Genomic DNA, 26,950 nt, shown 5'->3' with positions numbered 1-26,950 from the left:
CCATATTTTTTTTAAAAATTCCTGAGCCAACTGCAAGTAAGGCAAATTGGTACCCGAGTGTCTGTAATTCGGGTACCAATCTGCCTTACCATATTTTGTTAAAAAAAACCTGAGCCAACTGCAATAGGAAGGCAGATTGGTACCCGAGTTTCTAAAACTCGGGTACCAATCTGCCTTACCAAATTTTTTAAAAAAAAATACCCTGAGCCAAACTTCTGCATACCTCTACAGTACTCGAGTGCACCAAACTCAAGTACTAATCTGGATGATTTTCACTGCTTTGCATAATATACCCGAGCCATACTCAAGTCTAGGGGGCTCGGGTATTTCTAACACAGTACTTGAGTTCAGGAAACTCGAGTACCATGCGGCACACTTATTGCACACCTACTTACTGTCCCCCAACCATCCCCAATGGTCGTAGTAAATGTATAATGAATGGTACTCCAGTTCTTTGAGCTCGAGTACCTTTTAACAAAAATCCCTTCATCAGCTTTAACTTAGTTTTATCTGTCTCTCTCATCTGTGAGTCAGAAACTCTCTCATTCCAAGTCCATGTGCGAGTCAGAAACTTGAAGCAGGAACTTTGCTGTTGGGTCACCATCTGCAACTACTCTCAATGTCAGTGTCTCCATCCACCAACGTGCTGTCCATTTAACCGTTGGGCCAACCCTGTTGTGACCAGTAAATTGAGGTAATAGTTAAATGCTTAGAAAAAGATTGTGTTTACAATATGTGATTTTCACCACTGAGTTAGATGCCTAGTTTCTAGATTGTGTTCGTAAGTCTTTTTTATGCATGAGTTTCATGTAATGCCTATTAAAATTATAAAATTATAAATAAACAATGCCTATTAAAATTAAAATAAACTAATAAACAATGCATGAGTTGCAATAAATAAAATTATAAACAATGCCTCTTCAAATTAAAAACAAACAATAATTGTCATACAATGCCTATTAAAATTTTTAAAAAAAATTGTAAAATAAATAAACAATGGTAAAACATCTAATTCATTATTGACAATGAATCATCGAAGTATGATATTAATCCATATACATAAAGTTTAGAGATATAATTTGAGAAAAAAACATTTCAACTTTAGTACCATACTCTATTATTATTATTAGATATTATTATTATTATTATTATTATTATGTGTAATTAAAGCTCCACAGGCAAAACTTCAAACAAGAAAAGAAGTAAATTTCGGGAAGTGGAAAAAAGAAAAAGACGTTAACAATTTCAGTTTGGTGGCATTTATTGTGTCATTTTTGTTTAAAGTGGGAGGAGTTGTTTTCGTAACACCACAAAATCTCACAATATTTGTACAATAAATTAAGGTGTTAGTACATTCATTCAGAATAAAATAAAATGAAATAAATTATTTTAAAATTCATCTCAACAAAAAAACAAGAGTATTGTGAATATATTTGAGATTTTGTTGTGTCTAAACTTTCTCAATTTCCAGATTTTTTATTTTGTTAAGCCGTCATGTGATGTTTGTACAGTTTGTTTACGAAAACTGTTTCCTTGTTTTTCTCTTCTATGCCAGAAAGCTAACTCACTTTACATAAGCATATATATATAATAGACTTTTAGGAGGAGTCAGGGGGGCAACTGCCCCACTCACCCCCCTCTGGCAAGTTCCCTGCGTGTGGCTTAATTGTATAAAGTCATGGGTTGATAGATAGAGGAAATATGATATTTTGTTGACTTTTACAGTAATTAAGGTGTTCATAATAATATGAATTCAATACTCAACAAAGACTTTTACAGTAATATTATGGCCTTTTATTATTTTATATTGTATAATATATATATATATATATATATGTCTATACACAAAGTCGAGGAGGTTAAGTTTGAATATAAATTGTTTTTATCATATGCCAAATGTACGTAACTATTTATAGATTATGACAACTTTTAATATTGTTAATAACAGGTCGGTGATGGATTTTCACTTTTTCTATGTGTACTACGATGGAGAGACGTATTATCATGAGTTGCATCGGTTGTCATACCAAGGCTCGAACCAAAAGCAAAAATGTGTTAAGGTGAAGCGTGGGATAGGCCTTATGAACTTGCAACGAAGAATATTAAAGGCGATGGGGTTAGACCAGTCTAGGCATAACATTTCCATCGTGTATCGAGCACCTCAACTGGTTGTAGGCACCCAGGTTTTCTATAATTCACTACTGTTATTGGGTGGCACTGAAGTGAAGATGATGTGGGAAGTTGTTCAACAAATGATGGTGAAAGGATTCGTTGCTTCGGAGCCCTATGTCACTGTTGAGCCCGCCATAGTAGAGGCTGGAGAGGTTTCACAACATACTGTTTTCGATGGAACTGTAGATGAGCACGTCGAGTCAATATCGTTACAGTCTTATCAAGGGTGTGTATAGAACACAGGAGATGGGTATGGCAGTGAACCGTGTCAGACATTTCCCCATGTGAACTCAACTAAGGAGGAGGAAAGGCCCTAGGAATTGCATAAAGGAGAGCATTTATCTAATGATGAGCTGCATAGGGGCACATCTGAAAATGAAGATGATGATGCAAACCATATTGATGTTACTAGGGATAACTTTGAGGAGTTCCTAGATGCCATGGGTGAACATGAGGATGTTGATCATATCGAAGATGTGGTTGTAGAAAAGAATAGAGACACATGCCCAGGTCCCGATCCTACACCGGAATGGTTCACCAAAAACACTCGGGATAATATGTTTAATCCATCACCGGTTATGCAAGCGGAAGTATCAAGTTGGACACCTAGGAAGCAGCCACTGAAAGGGATGGTATTCGCCACTAAATTGGCAGTAAAATTTGTGTTGACCTGGTACGCATTGCGAGAGAATTTTAGCTTCAAAACTGAGCATTCAGACTCAGAGAGGCTTATAGTGAGTTGTGAGGATGATTCCTGTCCATGGTCAGTCCGTGCGATTTGTTGCAAGGGAGACAATGTCTGGAAGATCGTAAAATGCAAGGGCCCCCACACGTGCGACAAAATTCAGAATGCTCATGATGGTCGGATGATTGATTCGACGTTTCTAGCATACGTACTTGAGCGCTATATACGAGAAGACCCTGCATATAAGATAAAGAACTTACACCACGTTGTTTTAGCAGACTTAAAACACAAAGTATCTCACTACAAGGTATTCTTTAACTTGCATTCTTTTTTCAAAACAATGTAGAGACATTAGTCTTCTGTAAAGTATAACCAATATATTTTTTCCCAAAACCCATGAATACTTTATATTATGAAAATTGAAATTAAAAAAGAAAAAGAAAAAAAGGAATAAAGAGAAAGAAATATTATATTCATCTTATAACCTTACAAGTCTTCATTTGTTTTCTTCGACTATAATGATTTAACTAGTATTCATTTCTAACGTAATCATTATGGTTCACATACAAGGTATGGGATGCCAAACAAAAGGCCGTTGCAGCTATATTTGGGGATTTAAGGAGTCTTATGCAAAGTTGCCGCGTTTTTTGGCAGGACTTACGGATGCAAGTCTAGGTACACAGTATAACTTACTAGTGGACGATAATTATGAATAGGGAACCTGTACATTCAAGTCTGTATTTTGGGCATTTCGTCCATGTATTGTTGGGTTCAAGAAGTGTAGGCCTGTGATTAGCATTGATGCAACCCACCCCTATGGAAAATATAAAGGGAAATTGATGATTGCAATGGCGACAGATGCTAATAATAAGATTTATCCACTAGCCTTCGCCGTTGTCGAGAGCGAGAGCACAAAGACTTAGGGTTAGTTCTTGGCTTGTAGAAGAACGTATGTTACCAACCGAAGAGACCTATGTGTCATATCTGACAGACACCCTGGGATACAAGCTATCTTCAGAGACACTAATCGAGACGTCTCCCTGCGACCTCCCATGACAGAACATCGTTACTGCCTTCGTCATCTATGCAGTAATGTTAACACTAGATGGAAAAATGAAACTTTAAAGAATCTAGTATGGAGGGCAGCAANCAAATTATAATGCTTATGATGATGATGACTTTCTCTTTATATTTAAATTATTGAACTTGTATATGGTTTGTGGCAGTTTTATACATTTTCATTGACCTATCTTAGTTGCGTTAATTCCTTCTTTTATTCAATCTCACTCTCATCTTATTACAATGTTGCTCTTCCTCACCAGCCTTCTTCTTCCACTGCTTCTTCAATAATAACTCTCTTTTGTTCCTACTTTTCTTACTTACTTACATATTGTTTTATTTTCCATAACTTTCTCGGTAACCAAACAGCTAGCACGATCATTCATTGTTTTGTTAAATACTTCTTAGAGGTGAGCTTGTTTGTCATTTCCCCAAAAAAAAAAAAAAAAAAAAAAGATTCAAGATTAATCTCTGTTTATTATTGTCAGTGAATATTTATTATTATTATTTTTTTTTAGTAATATGATAATGTGGCTTTATTCGTTAATTTTTAGGGTCTGATTTTGGCATTTCAAGCTTTGATCTCAGAAAAATGTTCAGTTTTTCTCGTAGAAAATTGAAGCATACAAGGTCAGCTTCTCTTTATTTACCTCTTTATTTATGAATTTGTTGTCCATTTACTTTTTATTTTATTATGCAGAAATGTTGTTTACTTTTTGTTTTAGTTAGTGGAGAAATTTGAGTTTGAAGCATATCGATTATTCATATATATAAAAAAGGAAAATAAATAAAAGACTATTGAAGTTTTTGAAACATAAATGCATTAACATTATCAATATCAAATCTCCATAGTTAGTGCCATTTAGCTCGTTATATAATTTTTTTGATGAACACCAACATTGTAGTTAATTCATATAATGTTATTCTATTGATTGACAAAAACAAATGTTGTAAAGTTTAGAATCATGTTGAAAAAACAGAAAGATGGTATAATATACATTTGTTGATACTAATTTTGAAATGTGGGGAGGTGCATCAGATTGAAACTCCATCTACCAAACACTGCTCAGGGAACTCGAAGTCCCATAAGACACACAAAGAAGACTAGTGGATCAAAAGTATGGATTTTGATTTTAATTTTGAATTTTTTTTTTCAAGTGAGTTTGCATTGATGAGTATGTGTGTGAAGTAGAGTTGTATGTGACTGTGTAAATGTAGTGGTGAGAATGCAGGATCATTTGCCACCACATTGCACAATAGCTGAGTAGTTGTGGACTTATGTTTTTGTGTTGGTTGGAGTTAAATGGGTGATGATGACTACTGGGTTCAGAAGTTTCTTCAACATTGGAGGAGGAGACCTAAGTCTTTTAGACAGAGTATGGAATATAGTATTAGAGTCTCATGTGGACGTGTGGAGAATATGGAAGGAAAGGATTAGGAGGACTTTTGAGGGGAAAGGAACTCAGATGAGAGAATACATCTTTAGATGAGTGTGAACCTTCTAGTCTTGTAGTTTCTTTGTGCTTTTTATATGCATGAATTACTTAGAGGAGAGACTTGAGCATATAACTTGTATACATGAAGTTTTTCCTTGATTATTAAAATGAAGATTAGGCTAGTCAATAAAGTAACCCATTGAATCCTTCATTACCTTGACTAACTATAGATTAATTGAATCTCAACTCTAAGATTGAAAGGCAGGGTACTGACACCTGAAGCACTAAGTTAGATATCACTGAAGGATGAGTTGCTTCAAGATTTGTAAACATTTAGAGTTGCTTATTTTGGCATATTTGTAAACATTTGTAAACATTCAAAATATCAACTATCCATTATTTTAATATCAACTGTCATCGTTTTATCTTCGGAAGCAGAGGAATTCGCTAAAGTTTTATCCACGCCTATTAGATCTCTTCCATATGATACACCTGGACAGACCTTCGTGGCGTTTGAGAAGCCAGAGGGAGTCCCAGCTGTGGGCAAATTTTCAAATATGTTAAAATTCATTGTTAAAGAGGTATAAGTACTCCGATTGCTCATGAAGATGCTTGGCGTCTCTCTCTCCTCTCTTGGTGCTTTAAAAAATATTATTGCTGCCTCTAAAATTAAGTCTGATATTTATTATCTAGTCATATTGGTTTTAATTTTTTTTCCTTGTAGAATTTATGGGCTTTATGTGCTAATTTCATTTACGCAAAAACATAGAAAACGATCTCATAAATTTTGCTTTGTGCTGACTCAAGAAGCTTATTTTGTAGTGGTTGTTGATAGCTGTAGATCTTTTAGTCTCCATATCCTACTTTGTTTGGTTAAAACAACAACTTGTGCAGTATCTAAGGTTGTTTCCATGCATAGATTCTTTACGTTATCATGATCAAAATGAAGGATAGGATATGGAAAATTTATGTCAATCATGAACATATCATAGTTGTTTTATTAACTAATGCATTTGGCGATACTATTAGGTTGATCCAACCACTGGTGAGACAGAGAATGATGGTGTTGAAGATGAATACCAGCTAGAGGACCTAGAGGTTGTAGCAGTTGATTACATGTTGAAAGTGGGGGTCTCCAATTTCATAAATGCATGGGGAAGCATGGGTGATGACTGCTTCCCATGCATTATACTATTATTGGCAAGGGAGATTTTCTCTCTTTTATTTTTTTTGGGGGATGGGGGTGAATCTTAGTATGTAACGTACCAAATCTTAACTTCTTTCCCTACCAAACTAATGTACTTAGAACATGTCAACAGAGCAATAACTTGCAAATTGCAATGAACTATGCATTACTAGACAGTTTAACAAGTTCATAAAATTTTTTGTTTGGCTTGGAGGGATGTTAAGATCTAAAACAAATAGAACTGTTTCGAAAATAATAATTATACAGCTTAACATTGGGATTAAGTGAAAATGCCCAAATAATACCACCTCTGAGTTCTCCAGGTTACCATATAAGTTGTACTGAATGAGTTATGATCTGGTGATTTTATAAACAGCCTTTCCATATACCACCCGTTTGATCACATGTAAGTATTAAAAAACCTTAGGCATGTCATAATATAATATAATATAATGCAAGGATGGGGGTGTGGGGGGAAGAAAATCAAGCAATTGGGGAAATATATATATATTAAATATTGTGAATTTCTTCAAAAAGCAAAAAGAAGAAGATGAAACCAACTGATTAAAGAAACCATTGGGGCCATTGTATTCTGTTTCTAATGATTTGATAAGATGGCTAACCAAAACCAAAGAAAAAACATATATGGGGACTTTTCTTTCTTTGTTTTTTTATTGAGAGAGAAAGAGAGATAGCCAAGTGGACCTTCCAGTGAATTTAGTTAGATGGGCAGCCACAACCCTAGAACTAGATGGACATAAAGGTTTGTGTATTCTCCAAAAATTGGCATGCAGATTGATACTCGAGTTTTCTGGACTCGAGTTTCTATGGGCATGTAAAATGACGCGCCCAATACAGATTGATACCCGAGATTGGTGGACTCAGGCACTGAACACAGTACTCGAGTTTCATGTGCTCGAGTACCAATCTGTATTGGCCGACTTGCATGATTGCTGAAGCAATTTAGGCCTACAGATTGATACCCAAGTTTAGTAAACTCGGGTATCACACTATACAGTACTCGAGCTTAGGAAACTCGAGTACTGTGTGGCATTTTTTAATTCCTAAATGCCATGTCATCGTGCCACGGTGGAAGCATAAAATAGGGTACTCGAGTTCACCAAACTCGAGTAATTGAAAAAGTGGTAGGTTCCCTGTTTATTTCCGAAACAATGTTTTTTTGCTAAAATTTCAAAAATTAATGGTAAAAGGCCATTTTGGCCTTACAAACTGTGTGCTTCACTGTTTTGCTAGTCTGCTAGTGCTATTTGTATACACAACAAATCAATGAGAGCCATATCTTTGTTTTTTAGTTTTTAATATAGAATGAGTGAGAGCCACATAATTATGAAATTCTTTTAAGCCTTTAATTATGATTAGAAAAAAAAATAGTAGTTTTAATTAATTAAGTGAATAAATTTAAAAAGTACTTAATTTTTCTCTAACATTAATTCATTAGTGTGTATATATATATACACATATAAATAAATAATAAACATTTTATTTTTAAGATTACAATTCAACATATGTGATGGTACATTTTGAAGAAAAATAATTAAATCTAAATGAAAGTATCACTATATGTTAGGTTTTTACATTTTGCTATTTTTATATTCTAAATATAAGATGTGAAAACACACATAAATCTTCTGCAAATTTTCACCTACATATTATTAGCAATAAACTTATTATACTTTTATTTTTATAATTATAAAGTAAATATTCATAATGTCATTGGTCGAACCAAAAAACTAGCAACCAGTCACTTTTTTGGTTCTTTGTTCGTATCAGTTTTTAAAACCACGGTAGGCACTATCATGGTTCTTAAAAATTTTACATCACCCAATAACTTATTATTGAATTCATAATTTGGAAATCCAACCGTTGGATTACATGATCTATATGTTCTAAATATGCATGCCAATGTTTATGCCAATCGGGTGTAATTTACGAATTGATTCTTAAACTTATCTTTTATACGTTATTTTAAACTACAAAAACTTGAATTTAGACAATTGATTGATGACATACCTATTAATTCTTGATCATCTTGAAATTTTGTAAGCAAGAAAAATATATGAAGATAATGTAATCTAAATGAAGATTTATCAAAATTCACATCAAATTAAGAAATATGTGGCTGGATTCAAGTTACACCTGATGTAACTTTAAAAAATATTACACCACTCAATAACTTATTATTGAATACATATTTTAAAAATCCAACCGTTGGATTACATGATCTATATGTTCTTAACATATACATGCCAATTTTCAAGTCAATCGGGTGTAATTTACCTATTGATCTTTAGACTCATCATCTATACGTTATTTTAAACTACAAAAACTTGAACTTAGACAATTGATTGATGACATGCCTATTAATCTTTAATCACCTTGAAATTTTGTAAGCATGAAAAATATATGAAGATAATGTTATCTAACAGTAGATTTGTCAAAATTCACACCGAATTGAGAAATATAGAGCGTGGTTCAAGTTACACCTAATGTAATTCTAAAAAATGTTACACCATCCAATAACTAATTATTGAATGTATATTTTGAAAATCCAACCATTGAATTACATGATCTATATGTTCTTAACATGCATGACAATTTTCATGCCAATCGGGTGTAATTTACCAATTGATCTTTAAACTCATCTTTATACGTTATTTTAAACTACAAAAACTTGAACTTAGACAATTGATTGATAACATGCCTATTAATTTTTGATCACCTTGAAATTTTGTAAGCATGAAAAATATATGAAGGTAATGTTATTTAAAGGTAGATTTGTCAAAATTCACACCGACTTGAGAAATATAGGGCGTGGTTCAAGTTACACCTATTGTAACTTTAGAAAATGTTACACCACCCAATAACTGATTATTGATTTCATATTTTGAAAATCTAACCTTTGAATTACATGTTCTATATGTGCTTAATATGCATGCCAATTTTCATGCCAATCAAGTGTAATTTACTAATTGATCTTGAAACTCATCTTCTATATGTTATTTTAAACTACAAAAACTTGAACTTAGACAATTGATTGATGACATGCCTATTAATCTTTGATCACCTTGAAATTTTGTAAGCATGAAAAATATATAAAGATAATGTTATCTAATGGTAGATTTGTAAAAATTCACACCGAATTGAGAAATATAGGGCGTAGTTCAAGTTACACTTAATGTAACTTTAAAAAATGTTACACCACCCAATAACTTATTATTGAATTCATAATTTGAAAATCCAACCGTTTAATTATATGTTTTATATGTTCTTAACATGCATGCTAATTTTCATGCCAATCAGGTGTAATTTACCAATTGATCTTAAAACTCATCTTTTATACGTTATTTTAAACTACAAAAACTTGAACTTAGACTATTAATTGATGACATGCCTATTAATCATTGATCACCTTGAAATTTTGTAAGCATGAAAAATATATGAAGATAATATTATCTAACGGTAGATTTGTCAAAATTCACACCAAATTGAGAAATATAGGGCGTGGTTCAAGTTACACCTAACATAACTCTAAAAAATGTTACGCCTCCCAATTACTTATTATTGAATGCATATTTTAAAAATCCAACCGTTGGATTACATGATCTATATGTTGTTAACATGCATACCAATTTTCATGCCGATCGGGTGTAATTTACGGATTGATCTTTAAACTCATCTTTTATACGTTATTTTAAACTACAAAAACTTGAACTTAGACAATTGATTGATGATATGCCTATTAATCTTTGATCACCTTTAAATTTTGTAAGCATAAAAAATATATGAAGATAATGTAATCTAATGGTAAATTTGTAAAAATTCACACTGAATTGAGAAATATAAGGCATGATTCAAGTTACACCTAATGTAACTTTAAAAAATGTTACACCACCCAATAACTTATTATTGAATTCATAATTTGAAAATCCAACCGTTGGTTTACATGATCTATATGTTCTTAACATGCATGCCAATTTTCAAGCCAATCGGGTGTAATTTACTAATTGATCTTTAAACTCATCTTCTATACGTTATTTTTAACTACAAAAACTTGAACTTAGACAATTGATTGATGACATGCCTATTAATCTTTGATCACCTTGAAATTTTGTAAGCATGAAAAATATATGAAGATAATGTTATCTAGAGGTAGATTTGTCAAAATTCACACCGACTTGAAAAATATAGGGCGTGGTTCTAGTTACACCTATTGTAACTTTAGAAAATGTTACACCACCCAATAACTTATTATTAATTTCATATTTTGAAAATCTAACCATTGAATTACATGTTCTATATGTGCTTAACATGCATGCCAATTTTCATGCCAATCGGGTGTAATTTACCAATTGGTCTTTAAACTCATTTTTTGTATGTTATTTTAAACTACAAAAACTTGAACTTAGACAATTGATTGATGACATGCCTATTAATCTTTGATCACCTTGAAATTTTGTAAGCATGAAAAATATATGAAGATAATGTAATCTAATGGTAGATTTGTCAAAATTCACATTGAATTTTAGAATATAAGGCTAGGTTCAATTTACACTTGATGTAACCCTAAAAAAATGTTACACCACCCAATAACTTATTATTGAATTCATAATTTGAAAATCCAACCATTGGATTACATGTTCTATATGTTCTTAACATGCATGCCAATTTTCATGCCAATCGGGTGTAATTTACCATTTGATCTTTAAACTCATCTTTTATGCGTTATTTTAAACTACAAAAACTTGAATTTAGACAAGTGATTGATGACATAGCTATTAATATTTGATCACTTTTAAATTTTGTAAGCATGAAAAATATATGAAGATAATGTTATTTAACGATAGATTTGTCAAAATTCACTCCAAATTGAGAAATATAGGGCTTGGTTCAAGTTACACCTGATGTAACTCTAAAAAATGTTACACCTCCCAATAACTTATTATTGAATTCATATTTTGAAAATCCAATCATTGAATTACATGTTCTATATGTTCTTAACATGCATGCCAATTTTCATGCCAATCGGGTGCAATTTACCCATTTGCCCATTATTATCCATTTAACTAATTAAATCTAACCCAAACATAACTCAACCAAATTATTATGGATAAATCCCAACCCACCAAATTACCCAATAATCAAAATTACCAAATTGCCTTTAAAAATTGCAAATAACCAAAGTACTCCTACAATCCTCTAAAATTGCCAAAATGCACCCTAAACTTAAAAAATGACCAAAATACCTCTAAAATCATAAAATTACCAAAATAACCCTAAAACTTAAAACATTACCAAAATATCCCTGAAAACTAAAAAAATACCTAAATATCCCCTAAACCTAAAAAATAACCGAAATACCCCCATAACCTTCAAAATGACCAAAATATCCCCTGAAACTTAAAATTGACAAAAATACGTCCTAAACCTAAGAAATGACCCAAAATACTCCCCAAAACCTGAAAATTACCAAAATACCCATGAAACCTAAAAATGTCCAAAATACCTCGAAATATGAAAATTACCAAAATACCCTCTAAACCTAAAAATAACTGAAAATACCCTCGAAACCTAAAAAAAAATGACCAAAATACCCCTGAAACTTATAAAAAAAAAAAAACCAAAATACCCCATAAACCTAAAAAAATTACCAAAATAGCCATAAATTATAAAAATGAGTATTTTGGTCATTTAGGGGTATTTTGGTCATTTTCAGGTTTGAGGGTATTTTGATCATCTTTTAGGTTTAGGGTGTATTTTTATCATCATATAGGTTTTAGGGCCATTTTGTCATTTTATAGGTTTCAGGGGTATTTTAGTCATTTTTTAGGTTTTGGGGAGTATTTTGGTCTTTTTTTAGGATTAGGGGTAGTTTGGTAATTTTCAAGCATCAAGGCTATTTTGGTCAATTTTAGGTTTTAGAGGTATTTCGGTTATTTTTTAGGTTTAGGGGTTATTTAGGTAATTTTCTGTTTCGGGGGTATTTTGACCAAATTTTAGGTTTTGGGGGTATTTTGGTCATTTTTTAGGTTTCGTGTGTATCATTTTTTAAGATTTGGGGGTTTCGGTCATTTATTAGGTTTAGGGGATATTTTTGTAATTTTTAGTGGTTTTTGAGCATATTTGTTGATTTCGGGGGTATTTTGGTCATTTTTGAGGTTATTTCATGGGTATTTTACTTATTTTAGAGATTTTGAGATATTTTGGTCATTTTAGTGGGTCTTTAGCATAATTGGTGATTTCCGGTGGTGCCTCTTATTATAAAAGTATTGTATTTATGTCCAATATACAGTTTCAGAATGATATCAATAAAATTCATTTTAAAAAAAAAATTGCTATAGAGTCGGTTTGGCAGATTCAATCCATATCTGATCTTCATATAATGAATTTGTTTTTTTTTTTTTAAATAAAAATATGGTGAGATTGACTTCAAAAAAAAAAAAAAAGTTCAGGAACAAAAAAAACGTTTTAACCTTTTAAGAGCAAAGAAAGTTTTCCGAACCATTACATACTCAACATACTTACCAAAAATAAACTTCACATCACCAAAAAAAAAAAAAAAAAAACCCTTTAATGGTTTTTTTTTTTTTTTTTCATAAACCACTCTTTCAATGGTTAATTCTCTTTCTTCTTATCCTTTCTCTTCAAACCAATCATTGACTGATTGTTAACATTTTTCGGAATGACCATTTTTGGCTAAACTTGTTGCTTTCCCACTTAAAATTTCACATGTATTTCAAATTTGGGGTCTACTTTTATAATTATTGGATTCCCAAATGGTCTAAAAATAGAAATTATTATCTCATTTAGGGTTTGTTTTTGTGAATGAAGGTTTGTAATTCATATAATTATTTAGAATTATAAAAAATTAAATGTGTGAATTCTATAGTCTTCATAGTACCCTACATACTTGTTTATTTATAGAAATTGTAGTTCTTAAGACATATGTGAATCATGTTAGGAACATATGTCAATATTTTTATGTAATTGGCTAATCCTTTGACAAAACTTTACTTGTAATTGGGTATATCTAGGACTTGTTTAATAATTCAAGGAATAAGGTTTCAAGTTCAAGTGTTAAATCTATGCAAGTCTGTCTAAGAAACAAGTGAAGAAGTGATAGATTTTAAAGCTCGACAGCTAGCTCGATAGCTAGTATCTATCGAAGTTTAAAAAGCTACTGAAGCCCAAAACTCAATGGCTAGCTCGATAAATACCCTATCTGTCGAGGTTTATGAAATTCAGTTTTTCAGAGCTGATTTTACTCCAATCCATGAGTATGTATTTAGGCTTTCTTTTCTCACAACTCTAAACATATATAAGGATTATTTTAAGGGCCGTCAAAGATTGCACAATTGCGCAAGTATAGAGCAAAGTCTTGTTCATGAAAATTATGACCGAAGACAAAATTTGCCTTAGATCATCTTTCTCTTGAAGAAGCTGTTGTTGATCAATGAGCTTTTTGATCTGCATTGTCTAGACGAACTAAAGAACTTTACAATCAACATCTTTCTCAAGTTGGTGATTAAGTCGCGTACTAGGATCCGCGCATCTATTGGTTAGTCATGTACAGAGAGTCGTGCATTAAAAATGAAAGATTCTCATTACAGAACAAGTCCAATTGGGTATTGGAGTAAGGGTTCAATTGTAAGTTGGTATAAGGTACTGGGATTCCTTTATTTGTAACCGCTTGTTTTGATAATAGTGGATTCTCGGGAGTTGTGACCTTAAAATCACCCGGTAGGGTTTTTGTCGTGTAGGTTTTCTTCATTCATAAGCAAATTACCATGTCAATTTATTTTCTGCTGCATATTAGATAATTGGTGATTTATTTATGCTACCACGCATTTTGCATGTTAATTGAATTAATTAATTAACTTGGCTAAATCAATTGTTAATTTATCACAGAGGGTCAATACATTCTTGGCATATCAATAGTATATTTGAATTTTGGAAAATTTTTAATTACATTGTACTAACAATGTAAGATTTATATTACTAGTATAATGTAAACCTATAATTACCTTTGATTTTTTTAACAATCAGTCTAATCACTCTATAAGGATTGTTTATTTAAAAAAACTCTATTAAATTAATAATTTTAAATCATTAAGCTTTACGATAAAAATAAGTACAATTGGAGTACCGAAATATTTCATTCTTATAACCAACATTAATTCAAAATAGAATTCAAAACTTTGTTCTTAATAAAGAAAATTGGGTTACACTCACTTAATTACAAGACTCTTGACAATTTTAATTCTAAATAAACATAAAATATTAAATTAATATCAATTGAACTTCAAAAGTCTTAAAAATTGATGTAATAATAAAGATGATTGGAATACCATCAACAACATAACAAATAAATATCATATTTAAAAAATTTAAAAAAAATGGTTAACTATCAATTTGCAAGACAGTCTTATTGAAAAAAAAAGTGTAATATACCTATATCATAAGTCAAAAGTTAATGAAAGGTAAATATTTAGAGGGATTGTGAACTTACCTCGAGTTCCAACTCCTTGAAAGAGCTGAAAAAGATCCATTTTGCTTCTAGGAAGTTGGAAAATTGATCCAGAAAAAGGTTCAGTAGAGGTGGGTAAGAACTTAATTTGATTAAAAAGGAGCGAAGATAGATCATTGATTGCTAGTTTTGGCATCGAGGGCAGTGATACTGTTGGTTCTTCGAGAGGCAACCTTACTGTTCCTTTCTTGAAGTGATAATAGACTACATTGACTGCACAAGATTGAGTGTAAAATGGAGCTCCATCAATGCCATATTTTCTAGCTACGTCTAGAACCCATGGTAGAGCACAGTCATACACAATAAACTTTGGTGGGTATTTGGAGCTGTTTAGTTTCTCAATATACTCTGCTAAGCTTTGTGAAACTACATCTTTGAAACGATCCACAGTTGCTATTAAGCTTTCTACGGTTTCGTCTCCCTCAGACCCATCAGAGATTATCTCAATGTTGACAGAGCTAGCACCTTGCAAGGCTTGCATGGAGTTTCTAATGGTGCTCACTCTAGCACCCTTTGTGGCTAAGCGCTTGGAGAACTGGAGCGTAGGATTTATGTGACCTTGTACAGGGTAAGGAATCACTAGAATATGAGTTTTCCTCTCCATTTTCTTGCAATTTGCTCTCGCTCACTCTATGAGATGGATGAGCAAGGATTCAAAGAGATAATGTCATGATATATGTATATGTAAGGTTAAGAGTGTTACACGTCCATAACTTTTTTAGAATTTACATTTTAAAAATCTGACTATTGAGTTTATTTTGTTCTATATATTTAAACCATCAATTAGAGTCTTGCCATATTTTCTTTAAACAGTGAATTAAATACCTCCATATATAAAAATAATTATAATTGTTGGGTTCTAAGATTTTAGGAACTAATGTATTATAACTTCAATTTGTATTATGTTGGCAAACCATAATCAAAACATAGAGTCTAGGTTTAGGCTTACTCAAAGTGTGTTTATTTGTAAAATTGGAATCGAGTGATTGCAGAAATTATTGGACTTAATCTGCAAGGCTCGATCGATCGAACCACGTGCAGATTTATTTTTCTGCAGAATTTCCAATTCAACGTAAGCCCGTTTGACGTGTAGGGTTTTATGTTTTACTCCAAGTATAAAAGGAAAAAAACTCTAACTACATTTTAGAAGTCTTTTGATGGTTGTGTGTTGAATTTTTTGTGAGATCTAGAGGTATTTACCTTCTTACACATTTGGGGTTATCAAAATCAAGATTCATGTCAAGAGTTTGATAATCTTTTCAGTTGCTGCATAAAGAACTTTAAAGAAGATCTGAAACTTTTGAGTGGAGTCTCAAAGTCACAAGTAGGAGAACTTGTGGTTGCAGTGGATCAAAGAGAGAAGTAGTCTGTGGACTCGGAGCTGTCATGTGGTCGTGGTAGTAAGTTTTCTACTCGATGTAGCAATAGGATGTTAGTGGTTTAAGTCTTATTGTGCAAATTTCAATTCTTTCATAGTGGATCTGTTTTACCTTGAGGATAGCTAGGTTAAATCCTCTCTAGGTTTTTTACTGGTTAGGTTTTCCTATGTTATCATATCGTTGTGTTCTTTATATTTCCGCATTATTTGCATGATATGATTTTATTGTATTAACCTAGATCTAAATAATGTATCTAAGTAATCACTTTGCTAAATAACTAGGTTAAACAACTTGTGTTTAGAGGTCTAAAAACGTACAATAATAATTATCGACTAATAATTACTATAATTATAGGATTGGTTCAAGTTATACGTAGCGTAACTTTTAACAGTATTACATCATTCAATATTTTTTAATTGATTGCGAATGCTTGCAAAATATCGACATAATTAAATATCAATGGTCATGTCATCAATCAATTTTTTAAATTCAAGTTTTTGTAGTTTAAAATAATGAATAAAAGATGAGTTTATGGATCAAATAGTAAATAACAACTGAGTGACATGAAGCGTGCATGTTTTAACATATAGAACATATAATCTAACGATGAAATTTTGAAAATAAGTTATTGGGTGGTGTAATAATACTCATTAATAACTATCATAATTAAAAAAGTTCATATTTAATATTTAATATACAAACATAATGATAATAAATGTCTATTAATAACTTATTATCAAATTTCTTAAACAAAATAAAAGATAGAGAAAATTAATTTTTGAGATAAAATCATATTTTGCAATGCATTTTTTTTAATGTTTGTTAAGGTGATTGTAGGGATGAAAGGCCCAGGAATGTATATTGGGCCGTGGATCTTGTTTGATGACATTTAATAGTCTGAGGATAGATAGACGTTAGCAAAGAAGTACAAATCAGTGAGTTGTGGAAGGGTCTTGCTCATGAGGGTTTGGGAAGATCGTCTGAGGAGAAATGCCTCATCGGCTTAACAGAGTAGAGGTCCGAGGAGTCAATCTACCATCAAGAGCAATACTCTAGGTAATTCTACTAGTAAGGATAAATATCAAGAGGGAATAAGACAAAGGGAAGCTAAGAATATCTAAGAGAAAGCTGCTACCACTGTATTAAATGCTCTGTAGCTAACTCTTTGACCGCATTAATGTGGAGGTGATACCTAAACAGTGATATTCAGCCTTACAGCTACCCCCAAAGACTTTAAGAAGGTGCTGATGGGACAAGAATCAAGACAGGCAACTTGACCTACACGTGGAGGGTGGAGATGAAGCAAAACAACAGAATATAAGGAAGAAAGACCCCATTACTAAAGGATCATCGGAGAATCTATAGAAAAAATACTGTAGCACTAAGAATTGTAATTGTAATCAAGTCTAAGAGAAATATATACAAGAACTACTCTCCTTGGACTTTGCCGAGGAAGGTTTTCTTTACGCAAAACTTATTTTGGTTTTCTTGTCATCTTTAACCCAATCTAATTGTTATCCAACTCATTGAAGTTTAGTTTCAAGCCCACTCTCTACAAATTCATTGTGTTAGGCTCTTTGGGCCTTAATCCTATTATCTTTCAAGCTTAGGATCCAAAACGAGAACTAACAATTGGTGCCGTCTATGGAGAACTTGAGCTTTAGTGAAATCAACGTTCAGCTATGGTAGGTTCAGGGCCAAACCAAGAAGAGTCTGTTGGTTCCTAACGTCAAAATCAGTTTCTCAATCTTAAACGAAGAAGGGACCGGGAAGTTAGTGTACATACCAGACATACCAATAGGAGCCAATCTCAAAATGGGAGTCACATCTCTCATGAAGAGAATACTAGAAGCATGCAACTAGAGATTGACCGTTTGTGAAGGAGGTTACGCCACAAGCGATGTAGAGGAACTCCTTCTAGTTCTGACCCTTCTTCTGACGATGATAGGGATATAATAGCTACCGGCCCAGGTCAAGGACTCCTCTTAGTGAATCTTTTTCATGCGATAAGGATCACCATTATGGGTGGAGAAGGAAGAGTCCATCTCGTAAAGGTCTGGGTAGCGATGCTATGAGTAGGGCTCTAAATCAGATTTCTAAGTCACCTTTTACATGTAGGATTGAAGGAGGAAAACTTCCTCGGCGGTTTACTCAACCAACATTCACCATGTACAATGACAGAACAAACCCTGTGGAGCATATTAGCCACTTCAATCAAAGAATGGTTGTTCACTCAAAGAATGAGTCTTTTATGTGCAAGGTGTTCCCATCCAGTTTGGGGCCTGTGGCGATGAGATGGCTCGATGGCCTGGATGAAGGTTCTATTAACTCCTTTAAGGAGTTTACTAGGGTGTTTGGGGCTCGTTTTGTAACTTGCAGTAGATCAGGGCAGTGATGTAGAGATCATGTACCCTGATTTATATAAAGGATTCAGATTGAAACCTGAGGATCTGGCCTGCTATAATTCACCTTTGGTAGGTTTTGATGGTGTTGGTAGATCAGGGCAATGGTGTAGAGATCATGTACCTTGATTTATATAAATGGCTTAGATTGAAACTTGAGGAGCTGGCTGCTATGATTCACCTTTGGTAGGTTTGGATGGGAAAATTGTTATCCCAAGGGGCTAGATTAGACTACCCATGCAAGCAGGGTCAGAAATGGTGGAAGTAGACTACCCGTTTCTTTCATCCTACACTTGAAGGTGAAGTATCTATCTAGGGACCAGGTTGAGGAGCTGGTTGGGAGCCAGTTTATGGCTAGGCAGTGCTTAATGGCTGAAATTAGACATCAAACTAGAGGTGTGTCCTCGGCCTCTGCCGAGTAGGGTTTATAGCAATCAAGGATGTCAGTATTGTCTACAGATGTGGTGATAGAAAGGGCAAAGTGTGAGGAATTAGAAAAAGTTATTATTGGTGATGATGATGAAAAATTTTTCCAGGTCGAAGTTCAGATGCCTCCACAGGAGAAGGAAAAGCTAATGATATTTCTCAGGAAGAATGTTGATGTGTTTGCATGGAGTGCTTATGAGTCTCCTAGAGTGGATCCAGATTTTATTTGCCATCGTTTAAATGTCAATCCATTTGTTATTCCCAAAAAACAACCACCTCAGCACTCCTCTAAAGAGCATTCTGATGCTGTAAAGGAGGAAGTGGTTAAGCTTAAGCGGGCGGGGGCAATAAAAGAAGTAGTTTACCTAGAATGGCTGGCCAATACAATGGTGGTGAAGAAAAAAATGGGAAGTTGCAAGTATGTGTAGGCTTCACAGATTTAAATAAAACTTGTCCAAAGGACCCCTTCCCCATGCCTCGAATAGATCAATTGGTAGCTGCAACTATAGGTCATCTGCGAATGAGCTTTTCAAATACCTTTCAAGGGTACCATTAAATACTATTAGCTTTGGACGATCAAGAGAAGACAGCTTTTGTTATGCCGACTGGAAATTACCACTACAATGTGATGCCTTTTGGGTCAAATAATGTAGGATCTACTTATCAGAGGACGATTACCAGGATGTTCAAGCCTCACCTAGGTAAAAATATAGAAGTTTATATAGATGACATGGTAGTGAAGAGTAAGATAGAGTTCGAGCACGTGGATGACCTCGGGAATACTTTTGAAATACTAAGAAAGCACAATCTACGCCTTAACGCTTCTAAGTGTTCTTTTGGCGTTAGCTCAGGCAAATTTCTGGGTTATATGGTCACTCATCATGGAATTGAGGTCAACCCTGACCAAATTAGGGTAATTAACAATTTGCAACCTCCTCAGAATCCCAAAGAAGTCCAGAAATAAATATGAATGACTGCTGCTCTAAACTGATTCATCTCTCGACCAGCAGACAGATGTAGGCCTTTCTTCCAATTGTTGCATAAGTGGAAAGGATTTGAATGGCCCGAAAAGTGCGCCTCGGCCTTCCAGTAGTTGAAGAAGTATCTTTCTCGGTCATCCACTATGTCCAAGCCTGAGGAGGAGGAGGTTCTATTTGCTTACATTGTTGTAGCCTCTCATGCGGTAAGCTTAGTACTGATACGAGTTGATATTGGAGTGCAAAGACCAGTTTATTATGTGAGCAAATGATTGCATGAAGCAGAATTTTGTTATCTAACATTAGAGAATGCCATTTTGGCAGTGGTGCATGCTATATGGAAGCTTCCTCATTACATCCAAGCTCACACAGTTGTGGTTCTAATCCAACTTCCTCTTCAATCACTACTATGGAAGAGTAATTACACCGAGACAATTGCAAAATGAGGAACGATCCTAGGGGCTTTTGATATTAAGTATATGCCCTACTCCTCTATTAAGGGCCAAGTCCTTACAGATTTGGTGGCCGAGTTTACTGAGTCTCCACTGGAAGAGGACAGGGAAAAATTGAACATGGATGGAAAATCGGTTAGGATGGTTTCCTTACAAGGACCTTTATCTTGGAGGGTATATGTTGATGAAGCGGCTAATCAAAGAGGATCTGAAGTGGGGCTAGTTGTGATATCTCCTGAGCGGATTACTATTGAGAAATCCTTAAAGTTGGGCTTCTCGGCCACAAATAATGAGCCTGAGTATAAAGCTTTGTTGGTAGGGATGGCTAAGGTTTAGAAAATGGAAGAAAGAGCAGTGGAGGTATTCTCGGATTCAAGATTGGTTGTAGGCCAAGTGAAAGGAGAGTTGGAGGCTAGGGATTTGAGAATATAGGAGTATTTGAACTAGGTTAGGCACTTGCAATCAAGATTTGAGTCTTTCACTTTACATCAAATCCCTAAAAGCAGAAATACGCATACTGACTCTCTTGCCACTCTCGCAACTTCCTCGATGCAGAGTTTACCTCGAGTTATCCTGGTTGAGGATTTAGGTAAGCCTACTGAGATAAGGAGAGAGAGGGCCTAGATTCATCAAATTAGAGTGGGATCTAGTTGGATGGACCCCATAGTTCTATTCCTTAAGGATGACATTTTGCCCGAGGAGAAGGGGAAGGCTGATAAAGTGCAAAGAAAAGCCCTTCATTTTTGGTTATCCGAGGATCAAAAGTCATATAAGCGCTCCTTTTCAGGGCCGTATTTGCTATGCATCCATCCTAAGGCAGTAGAGCCACTCCTAGAAGAATTACACGAAAGGATATGTGGAAGTCATACAAGAGGCAGATCGCTGTCTCACAGGGCCCTCACTCAAGGATATTGGTGGCCAAGTATGCAAAAGGAAGCACAAGAATATGTGAAGAAGTGTAACCAATGTTAGAGATTTGCTCCAAACATTCATTACTCAGGGGGGTGTCCTCAATCCTCTGTCTAGTCTCTGACCTTTTTCTCAATGAGGCTTGGATATTGTTGGGCCCTTCCCTAAGGCAGCAGGAAATAGGAGATGGTTGTTGGTCTGCACTGACTACTTCACTAAGTGGGTTGAAGTTGAGCCACTAGCAAATATTAGGGATTTGAATGCCAAAAGGTTTGTGTGGAAGAATATGTCACTCGATTTGGGATTCCTCATACTCTCATCTTGGACAATGGGCTTTAATTTGATAGCAAAACTTTCAGGAGATACTGTTATGAATTGGGCATCAAGAATAGGTATTCAACTCCAGCTTATTCATAGGGGAACAGATAGGCCGAGACTATCAATAAAGTCATAGTGAATGGCCTCGAGAAGAGGTTGGATGATACAGATGGCAAATGGGTGGAAGAATTGCCACATGTTCTCTGGACATATTGGACTACCCCTCATAGGTCAACAGAGAAAACACCATTTTCAATGACTTATGGGGCCAAGGTTGTGATTCCTCTAGAAACTGGATTCCCTACATTGAGGACAAGCTTGTTCACTCCAAACAGCAATGACAGCCTATTAGAAAAGAGCTTAGATTTAATTGAAGAGCGAAGAGAAATTGTCATGGTTCAGTTAGCATATTATCAACAAAAGCTCAAATAGGGGTATGATTCAAGTGTGAGGTTAAGACCGTTAGCACCTGGAGACTTGGTATTGAGAAAGGTTGTGGGTACTACAAAAAACCTAGTAAGGGGGAAGTTTTGGCCTAATTGGGAAGGACCATACCGTATCACCTCAGTAACTAGTATAGGGACTTATTTCCTAGAAGATTTAGATGAAAATGTCATACCATGTCCTTGAAAGGCAGCTCTATCATGTTTTTATCTTTCACATTATGTGTTGTGTTTATTACTTGTTTGAATATTAAACAGAACGTCGGTCATGCCTGGTTCCTCACATACCTTGGGTAAATTAATATTTTGGATTATTTATTGGAGTATTAAACAGAATCTTGGTCATACCTGGCTCCTTAGACCACATACCTTAGGTAAATTAATACTTCTTATTATTTCTTTAAGTATTAAACAGAACCTTCTTATTATTTGTTTAAGTATTAAATAGAACATTGGTCATGTCTGGCTCCTCGGACCACATACCTTAGATAAATTAATACTTCTTATTATTTCTTTAAGTATCAAACAGAACCTTAGTCATGCCTGGCTCCTCGGACCTCATACCTTGGGTAAATTAATTCTTATTATTATTTGTTTAAGTATTAAACAAAACCTTGGTCATGTTTGGCTCCTTGGACCACATACCATGGGTAAATTAATACTTCTTATTTTTTGTTTAAGTATTAAATAGAACCTTGGTCATGTCTGGCTCCTCGCACCCCATACATTGGATAAATTAATACTTCTTATTATTTGTTTAAGTATTAAATAGAACATTGGTCATGTCTGGCACCTCAGACCACATACCTTGAGAAAACTAATACTTCTTATTATTTGTTTAAGTATTAAACAGCTAGCTCCTCGGATCACATACCTTGGGTAAATTAATACTTCTTATTATTTGTTTAAGTATTAAACAAAATCTTAGTCATGTCTGGCTCCTCGGACCACATACCTTTGGTAAATTAATACTTCTTATTATTTGTTTAAGTATTAAACAAAACCTTGGTCATGCTTGGCTCTTCAGACCACATACCTTGGGTAAATTAATACTTCTTATTATTTTTTTAAGTATTAAACAAAACCTTGATCTTGTCTGGCTCCTTGGACCAAATACCTTGGGTAAATTAATATTCCCTAACAAATATTCAAATGTTAAGTAGAACCTTGGTCATGCTTGGTTCCTCGAACCACTCACCTTGGGTAAATTAACACTACTCATTATCTCTTTAGGAGTTTAAAAAAAAAAAAAAAAAAACCAGAGTAATATTTGGTTCCTCGGCCATATACCATGGGTAAATTAACACCTACTACAGTCTTGATCTGCTGTTAAGTGGATAAGTAGGTGAAACTGTAAGTAAGTACATCGTCTACCATTATTTAAGGTTAACGAGAAGAGCCTAAAGCACATATAGTCAAGTGAATTACTTGTCTCAGATGTATAAGGTATGTTTTTGAAGTCAAAATTACCCTTTATTAAAGGTTGTAGGCTTGGAAGACTTAACTTATTATGTTGTTGATTGCATAGATTGTGGTAGTTATGCTGTCACTTATGTAAGCAGTTGTTAAGGTCCAGAGTGGAAGTATATCATGAACTGAAAGGAATTACATCTTATACTTAGGTTGATTAAGTGTAGAGTAGGGCAGAAATTATATTTAACTTTGCACAAGTACAATAAAACATGAAAGAAATTAGAACTTATCATTAATTAAAGCCTTGAAGAACACGAAGTACAGTCTTTAGAAATGCAAACTACAACTGCATAAAAATAATAATAAAATAAAATAAAATAAAATAAAACATTACAAATTGTAACTAAGCACTACTTAATCTTCAATGGGGGGTTGTCTTTTGCTGTGACCTTGGGAGGTTTGGCAGTTGTAGCTGTTGTAGAGGTTGAGCTTTTACCCTTGGAGTCTTCCTTGGTAGGAATAGGAAGGGTTTCCAGGATAATCTCTAGGCTTTAGGATACCACTTTGTCCTCAGAAGGGTCCTTGGGTGCAATTGGGGCTTGGTAGCTTCAGGGGCCACCCCTTTAGTTATGTCTTTCTCATTTTCAGTAACCCCAGCTTGCTCTGCTGCTTTGGGAGGACTATTGGAAAAAAGGAGGGCCTTGGTAGGTGAATCCTTGCTAGTGTCTGTCTCTTTAGAGGCAGTGTTAGCCTTAGAGCCCAGGGAGTTTGATGCACGGATGGCAGGGGGATAGTAGACATTCTCTGCTCTCCTAAGGGCAAAGGAAGTCTTAACCCCAGCCTAGTTGAGGGCCTCATTCCACACTTGGAGGTAGTAACTTCTACACACCCTAGAGACTTCAACCCTGAGCGCCTCCTTAGTCTCTACTACCCCCACATTATAGCCATCTTGTTCAGCCTTGTCTTAGCCTCTTCCAACTTCTTCTTTAGGACCCCAATCTGCTCTTTGGCTGCAGTTAGCTGGTCCTTGGCCTGACAAAACTGTTTGTGTTGACTCTTAGCCTGCCTCTCAGCTTCTTACAGGGTAGCCTCGCACTCTTCTTATCTCTGTCAGCCTCAGTTAGTTTGGTGTTCAACTCTTGAATCCTTTTCTCGGCCACGTTAAAGGCGTCAACAGTGGCAATGCACCTCCCCTCCTCAACCTTCATTTGCCTGTGAGAGCTATTCACCAACTCCTCAACCCTGTGCGTAGCTTAAACAAACTTTCAAGAAAAAAAATATAATGATCAGAGAAAAGCAATTATGACCTTAAGCGAAAGAAAGCTAATTAAAAGACTTACCAGTGCAAGGTCCCTCTTCAGACTGAGAAACACTTGGTGTCTCTTCATGGACCTGAGATCGGCCACGTCCTCGGGCAGCAGAAGGGCCTATTCTCCGGCATTGGCCACATACCCGGTCTTTCCATGCTGGAAGTCCCTTAAAGACACATTTGTTGGAAGGGGTGCTCTGTCCAACACCAAGGAGGGGTTCCAAGCTGACATTTTAACTTGGCGGTCATGCTCCTTTTCCACCATAGATCCTTCACTTGAGGACCTTATGTGAGTAGTTTTTGGCTGCTTTGGCCCCCTTTTGGAGCTCAGCTTCCTTAGAGGGAAGGCCATTTCCTTCCTCCATGACCTATTTACCCTTCTCGTCCCTTTTCCTCTTCTTGTTAGCAGGATTGAGTTGGGAAGCCTGAGTAAATGGAGGGGTGGGAGGCTTGGTCTGGATTGCCTTTTCGGACACATTGCTTCCTGCGTGGGACTTCAGCAGATCTAGGAAGCTTGACCTGGTTTTGCACTGTAGCACCATGGCGTCAGGAACAGTTGAAACTTCCTAGAGGTGGCTTTCTTGGGCTGGGGGGAGGCAACTAAAATCACTAGCTGGTACTTCTAGAGATACCTCTTTGTCCTTAGAAGGGTCCTTGGGTGCAACTGGGGGCTTGGTAGCTTCAAGGGCCACCCCTTTAGTTATGTCTTTCTCCTTTTCAGCAACCCCAGGTTGCTCTGCTACTTTGGGAGGATTGTTGGAAGAGGGGAGGGCCTTGGTAGGTGAATCCTTGCTAGTGTCTGTCTCTTCAGAGGTAGTGTCAGCCTTGGAGCCCGAGGAGTTTGATGCGTGGATGGCAAGGGTGGACATTCTCTGCTCTCCTAAGGGCAAAGGAAGCCTCAACCCTAGCCTGGTTAAGGGCCTCATTCCACACTTGGGTAGTAACTTGTGCACACCCCAAAGACTTCAGTCCTGAGCACTTCCTTAGTCTTTGATACCCCCACATTGTAGCCATCCTGTTCAACCTTGTCTCAGCCTCTTCCAACTTCTTCTTCAAGACCCCAATTTGCTCTTTCGCTGCAATTAACTAGTCCTTGGCCTGACGAAACTGTTTGCGTTGACTCTTCGCCTACCTCTCAGCTCCTTGTAGGGCAGACTCGGCACTCTTCTTATCTCGTCAGCCTCGGTTAGTTTGGTGCTCAACTCTTGAATCCTTTTCTCGGCTACGTTAAAGGCATAAACAACGGCAATGCGCCTCCCCTCCTCAACCTTCATTTGCCTATGGGATCTATTCACCAACACCTCGGCCCTATGTGTAGCTTAAACAGCCTTTCAAGAAAAAAAAATATATTGATTAGAGAAAAGAAATTATGACCTTAAGCGAAAGAAAGCTAATTAAAAGACTTACCAGTGCAAGGTCCCTTTTTCAGACTGAGAAACACTTCGTGTCTCTTCATGGACCTAAGATCGGCCACGTCCCCGGGCAGCAGAAGGGCCTACTCTACGGCATTGGCCACATTCCCGGTCTTTACATGCTGGAAGTCCCTTATAGACGCATTTGTTGGAAGGGGTGCTCTGTCCAACACCAAGGAGGGGTTCTAAACTGGCATTTTAACTTGGCGGTCATGCTCCCTCCACCATAGATTCTTCACTTGAGGACCTTGTGTGAGTAGTTTTGGCTGCTTTGGCCCCCTTTTAGAGCTCAGCTTCCTTAGAGGGAAGGCCATTTCCTTCCTCCACCATCTATTTACCCTTTTGGACCCTTTTCCTCTTCTTGTCAGCAGTATCAGGTTGGGAAGCCTAAGTAGATCGGCCACGTCCCGGGGCAGCAGAAGGGCCT

General features: G+C 35.5%; 2 protein-coding genes across 2 annotated transcripts; one reads left to right on the top strand and one right to left on the bottom strand.

The window, feature by feature from the left end:
* The first annotated feature begins 1,955 nt into the window (after positions 1-1,955).
* Positions 1,956-6,606, top strand: LOC112038773 (uncharacterized). Its single transcript, XM_065778289.1, has 3 exons — positions 1,956-2,398; positions 2,534-3,164; positions 6,382-6,606. Exons 1-3 carry the CDS (start codon positions 1,956-1,958, stop codon positions 6,604-6,606), a joined length of 1,299 nt encoding a protein of 432 aa, XP_065634361.1.
* Positions 6,607-15,012: 8,406 nt separating this feature from the next.
* LOC112038766 (mogroside IE synthase) lies at positions 15,013-15,687 on the bottom strand. The gene has a single exon (XM_024071611.2). It carries the CDS (start codon positions 15,685-15,687, stop codon positions 15,013-15,015), a length of 675 nt encoding a protein of 224 aa, XP_023927379.2.
* Positions 15,688-26,950: the final 11,263 nt, after the last annotated feature.

The sequence above is a fragment of the Quercus suber genome, unplaced genomic scaffold (genome assembly GCF_002906115.3).
Source record: "Quercus suber isolate HL8 unplaced genomic scaffold, Cork oak 2.0 scaffold_179, whole genome shotgun sequence".
Classification (NCBI taxonomy): Eukaryota; Viridiplantae; Streptophyta; class Magnoliopsida; order Fagales; family Fagaceae; genus Quercus; species Quercus suber.
Note: the sequence above shows the minus strand (reverse complement) of the source record. Positions and strands in the feature narration are given on the sequence as shown.